Raw genomic sequence first — 6,160 nt, forward strand, 5'->3', positions numbered from 1 at the left:
CTGGAGTTACCCTATTGGGCCAATATTGTAGGAATAAATTGTATTAACAGAGTTATATAATTTATACGTTAGATTTTTTAGGCCTATTACTTTTCGAAGGTTGAACGTGCTACAAATAAAAATGTAAAAAATGGGTAAAACATAATAATTTTTCAAATATGTTCCCAATAAACGAGAAATCTACCGATTTCGGTAGATTCGGAATAAAACGCTTGATCTTGTAGTGCATCCTGATTGCGGGTGATTGCGGGTGATCAAACTGGATCAGACACCCTATATATGATATATATATGCCATGACAACCTATATATATAACGGCCATATTGAATATTAGTTCTGTTTTTCCGGGTGTCATAAGCTGAGGACGCCACTAACGGTGGTACCGCGTTTACAAGAGGGGAGTTGGGAGGCCCTGAGCTCGGCACGAAATGCACATTTCGTCCGATTTTCGAGCAGTAATGGGCTGTGTGGGAATAAAGTAACGCATGCGCACTAAGCAAACGCTATGGCTGCTCAGTAATGTATGTATCTTGGTAAGATCTGAGGTATCGTTAGGCCTCTAGCAAGAAAGGAAATATGAAGGGAGTTACAAACAGAAGAAAGTTCCTTTAAACAAATAGAGTAAATAGTTAATACAAATAATAATAAAGAAATGTATTTGTTTGTTATTTTTTACGTCTGCAGCTGATTTATTATGACGCGAACAAACTTATATTATCATAATTTTCTATTGCGCATTTGTTTATTTTTGCTTTTTGTTACACAAAGATTACCTACCTCTTGCAAAAAATGCACGAAAATTCGTAAAGACTTAGAACTCTTTACGGGGCACGGTCTGCACGGGCACCTAACGGCTAACGGTTTCAGAATTCAGATACGTCTGCGAAAGCTGCTGAAACGTGATTGTGACGTCAGCTTACGCATTGAACATTCCCATGTGAGAATAATTCCCACACAGCCCATCATTGTTTTCGAGTCGGCTCATATGTACGACAACATATGTTGTCAAGGTCATGACTCCGAGTGACCTTGAACAAATTTTAGCCGTCGGTCGTCCTTCGTTAAAAAGTTATTAACAAAAAAAGTTCAAAAAATAAAATCTCTTTTCTATAGTATCTACACGAAACAAAAATTCTCTGCTTTAAAATATATTTTGCTTTAAAACATATGTTGTCAAGGTCATGACCCTGAGTAACCTCCAACAAGTTTGAACCGTCTCTCGTTATTCGTTAAAAAGTTATTAACAAAAAAAGTTCAACCATATAACACGAAAATTCTCTGCTTCAGAATATGTTTGATAGTCGTGCACTGTCTTGTCGGGGATTGTCTTGTCGTCATTGTCGTCAAGGTCATGATCATGAAAGACCTCCAACAAGTTTTAGGTGGTTTTCACCTTCGACTCTCTCACCCCCCCCCCCCCCTGTAAAGGGGCGCACAACTCTCACCTTCAACTCTCTGCGGATAGCAAAATACCTCCACGGTATTGGTACAGTGAACGTACGGCGTACAGGGCCGTGCAAGTAAATCCGGAAAATGTGACCCATAAGAAAAATCATGAAAATACAAGGATAAAATTAATTTATTTGTACAAAACTTAGTATATGTCCAGCAAATAATGTAATTAAATTATTCAATGTATCCTCCATCAGTGGCCACGACTCGTTCCAGCCTGGACCTGAATGAACTGTACGCGCGCTCCAACTCCTTGTCCATATTGGTAATCACCTTCTTAGGTTCCACAACTCACGGTTGACTCTTAACCGCGAGGTTCAATTTATTCATTGTCTCTTTCCAATTCTAGAATCGGAAAGAGATGATAAATAAATTGAACCTCGGTTAAGAGTTAACTGTGAGTTGTGAAACTGGACCTTAATGGAGGCTTTTAGAGCAGCCTTATTGTGAAACGTTGCATTTACCTTTACCTCAACCACGCCCCATAGTAGTCAAGGGGATTGCAGTCTAGGCTAGATGGGGGCCACAAATCGGGAGACCAGTGGTGGGGCACGTTGCTCGTGAGCCAATCTTGAGTTTTCTTCGCCTTGTGGGCAGGTGCTGAGTCTTGTTGGAAGACATAATTTCTCCCAGCGGCAACCTTGACCATCCAGGGTTTCACAATAGCCTCCAAGACCTGAATGTATTCATCAGCATTGACCCGAAGACCCTCCTCGAAGAAATGCGGCGGCATGACATCTCCCTCGCTGCTTACCCAGAACCATCGCAGACGAAGGAAATTTCGTGTGCATGACGATAGGAATTTCTGAAACATCCTCGCAAATCCATCGATCATTTTGACGATTCATCTTACGGTCCTGGATGAAGTTCTTTTCGTCCGAAAAGAACCTCAAAAAGCCAGCGCTAACGTGCTTCATGTCGTTCAGCAAAGTCTGGCACTTGGTCTTTCTGTCCGCTTTGTTCTGCTCAGTCAACAACTGACGTTGCTTTAGGACAAAAGATTTCATCTGCAGATCATTACGCACTGCTCGACTGATTGTTGATTTTGACACGTTTGTTTTCTTCGCCAGGTCACCCATGCTGCGTCCAGGATCACGTTTGATCATCGTTTTCAGATTGACAAAATTGGGGCCTCTTTTCCGGTCTGATCGCTTACTGTGACTTGCCCGCTTCAAAGTTATCGCCCCCTGATTATCAGCTTCTCGAAATTTTTTAGAAATTTCGTAAACTCGGATTTTTTTGTATCCAAACCACGCTATGATCTTTGACGGCGATTTTCCGGCGCGGAGCGACTTGAGTATGACTGCTCTTCGGTTTTGTTCTCGGCTTATCGCGGAACGGGTTACTGTGTGTTTATACTGCGGTGTTTTCTCGTTGATTAACCTCAACAGGGTGGGCGGAAATACTCCAATGCTGCCAACTAAATTCGAGAACGACAACTCACAAAAATTCCGGATTTACCTGCACGGCCCTATGTATGCCGATATCGTACCTAAAGGGTACAGTACCGGTACACCGTACTTTTGGTACGCCTTAGGTACGCATGTTACTAAAATTAATTAATTTTATAGTTTTATTGCTAAAATGAGTATTATTATTCATTAATATTTTATTCCAGAATACACATCATAAAATAAATATAATAAAAAAAAAGTTTTTCCCTGAATTCGGGAACTAATTTCATAGTACTTCGAAGATCACCCATCCGATTGCCCATACCGCCATTCACTATGCTTGACTTCTAAAATCGTCTGGAAACCGCTGCACTTCGATAATCCATGAACACTTGTATAATCGTGGATGTACAGCTATGATATATCTGTTCAATATATATGGTCCTGATAGAAATTTATGCAGTTCAACTGAACATCCAGTCAGTTACTGTCTAATATTTAATTTTAATGTTATAACGACTATTTTCAGGTTAGGCAATCATACGCTGTACTTTCGCAGTACTAGTTATCATGTATATCGTCTTAGGTGACATCTTTGATTCAGCTTTTACATTATATTATATAATATATATCATTCTGTCTTACTCAAACGCATACATCTGTTCTTATCTAACATATGCCAGCACTATCTATCGCAAGACCGCGCAACTACTGCTACACGGAATTTCCGCTCTATTGACAGTCCCAGTCTTCGCAAAGCACCTGTATACATTTATTTTCTATTCGGTGGAAATATTTCTTTTCTAGGCTTTCAATCTTAGTTCTACAAACTCGGTATCGTTCGTTTCAATAATGTGACCTCAGCTGCACGCTTATTTTCAAGATATGGACTCTAAAACTTTTATATCAAGCAAATATATATCTGAGGTGACAGCTGTTCGAGCCAAAAGTAAGTGAATTTTTAACGAATTTTAAACTTTTTTTCGATTTTCTCTGAAATCCGGTGCAGCTGAGGTCCTGTTTGTGCGTACTTTAATTTGAGTAATAATACTTTTGCAATCCGTACATCCAATACGGAGATTTTTCACCGAATGGAAATTTGGTAAAACAGGAGGCTTTAGCATTGCCTTAAAGGGATGCTGGAGGGATCAAATTATTGTCGTTGCAGTTTGATAAAAATCTTTGAATTGACTAAGCGGAATAAAAAATCCTTTTACAGGATTAAAGTAAACGCAAAATCCTGATATGGTGCAGCGGATGTTATACTAAAATTGAAAAAAAGTAAATTTTTTTAACTTTTTTTTATTTTATCATAAAATCCACTGCACCATGTCAGGATTTTATGGTAAAATAAAAAAAATTTTTTTTAATTTTTTACCTTTTTTGCGTTTACTTTAATCCTGTAAAGAGATTTTTTATTCCATTTAGTCAATTCGGAGATTTTGATCAAACTACAATGTCGATAATTGAGTCCCTCCAGCATCCCCTTAAGGGATGCCACGCGGAGTTAGTATCTCATATTTCTACTTTTCAATTTTTTTTAGCTAAATCAGCGGAAATATTTATGAAACTTAACAGGAACTGCAGAACTATTACTGGTACAAGTATACCAGTATGTAAATATGAAACCGGAATTTTTTAATAGAAAATACACGTTTATTGCATGAAAATGATACAAAATATTTTATTCGAAGTATTGCCCATCGATAGCTATACATTTTTCTCACCTGTCTGACAATTTGTGGATGCCACGTCAAAAAAAGTGTTGTTCTTCTGAGCAAAACCAATCATCTAGCCATTTTCGTACATCTTCGTAAGAAGTGAAGCGCTGCTGAGCAAGTGCATGTCCCATCGATGCAAAAAATAGTAATCAGACGGAGCCAAGTCTGGTGAGTAAGCCGCATGCGAAAGTATATCCCAACCAAACGCCTCAATCGTTTCCTTGACCAGTTTTGCTGTGCATTATCATTCAGTTCATGTGGAACCCATTTTCCCATCTTCTGAATCTTTCCCATGGATTTCAAACGTATGGAGACGGCTTCTCGTATCACATTCAATTGATCCGTGAGTTGTTGTTGAGATTGATCGTCATCCTCATCCAACAATGCTTGCAATTCGCTGTCTTCAATCTTTTTCGGTGGTTTTCCACGTTCTTCGTTTCTCACGTCAAAATCGCCACTTTTGAATTTTTTAAACTACTCAAAGCACTGTGATTTACCAAGAGCATGCTTACCGTAAGCTTCGACAAGCATTCGATGCGATTCTGCAGCAGTTTTCTTCAAATGGTAACAGAAAATCAATGCTGTCCGCAAATCGTAGTTTCCAGGCACAAAATTCGACATGTTCAGCGCTGTTACAAACTATACTGTTGTATGAAACTTGTACTGTTGTGAGTTGAAAATCTTTGTTAGATATCAGAACAAGGAAATGGCGTCAATGACGCGGTCTGACGGCACTACATTGACAACTATGGCCATCTATTGATAAATTCCGGTTTCATATTTACATACCTAGTAACTGTTAATAAAATTTCCGATTTTTGAAAATATGGTGTTAATTTTACAGACTTCGAATATGCAGTATATGAAACGATATTATTTTTTAAGAAAATTTTAATTTGCCTTTAATAAGGTATTTTTTATTAATCTAAGGATGACAAATACTGCTTTTGCTATAAGGTTTATCAAATAATTCCGTGATATGATATAGAAATACTATTTATTGATAATTATTGCGATATAAATACTAAAACGTTGACAAAATTATTAAGTTATGTATTGTTGTATATTGTTTACAATGATAATAAATGATAAAAACAATATAAATGAATTTATGACAATTTGTTGCAACATTTGTATTTGCATTTCTTGGAATTAGACAATAATGTCACTAAATTCCACTAAATGATGAATTATATCATGACGCGGTATATCCTTTTTTCCAAATTGTGTCTTTTAAATAGGCGCCTATCATAGGATCATTGAGCATTTCCTCCACAATATCTTTAAAGCCAAGCTGACTAGCTAACATGTATTTACATTCGACATCTGATATTTGAGATATTAGAATTTTCATGTTATCTGTCATGGAATGATTGATACTCTTTTCCAATCTGTACCTAGATATATATAATAATAGCACTTTAAATAATTATTTAAATATAAATTTGAAATAAGATATACACATATACAGGGTGACCAATTTTAACTTAGACAGCCAAATAACTCGAAACGCGATTAAATAAAAAAATGTTTAAAACAAAAATTGTTGGATATGAAGGGTCTGATTGAACTATGACCTTGACAATGACCTTG

At 37.3% G+C, this 6,160-nt stretch overlaps 1 protein-coding gene across 2 annotated transcripts in view; it reads right to left on the minus strand.

The window, feature by feature from the left end:
- Positions 1–5,625: 5,625 nt before the first annotated feature.
- SPG11 (spatacsin) overlaps positions 5,626–6,160 on the minus strand; it is an 11,900-nt gene continuing 11,365 nt past the window's right edge. For both annotated transcript variants that reach the window (XM_018508834.1, XM_018508833.1), the window contains exon 22: positions 5,626–5,964. In XM_018508834.1, the coding sequence (XP_018364336.1) occupies positions 5,763–5,964 (202 nt within the window). In that variant the 3' untranslated portion in view covers positions 5,626–5,762. The remainder of the gene's footprint in view (positions 5,965–6,160) is intronic.

Source organism: Trachymyrmex cornetzi, unplaced genomic scaffold (genome assembly GCF_001594075.2).
Source record: "Trachymyrmex cornetzi isolate Tcor2-1 unplaced genomic scaffold, Tcor1.1 scaffold272, whole genome shotgun sequence".
Lineage (NCBI taxonomy): Eukaryota > Metazoa > Arthropoda > Insecta > Hymenoptera > Formicidae > Trachymyrmex > Trachymyrmex cornetzi.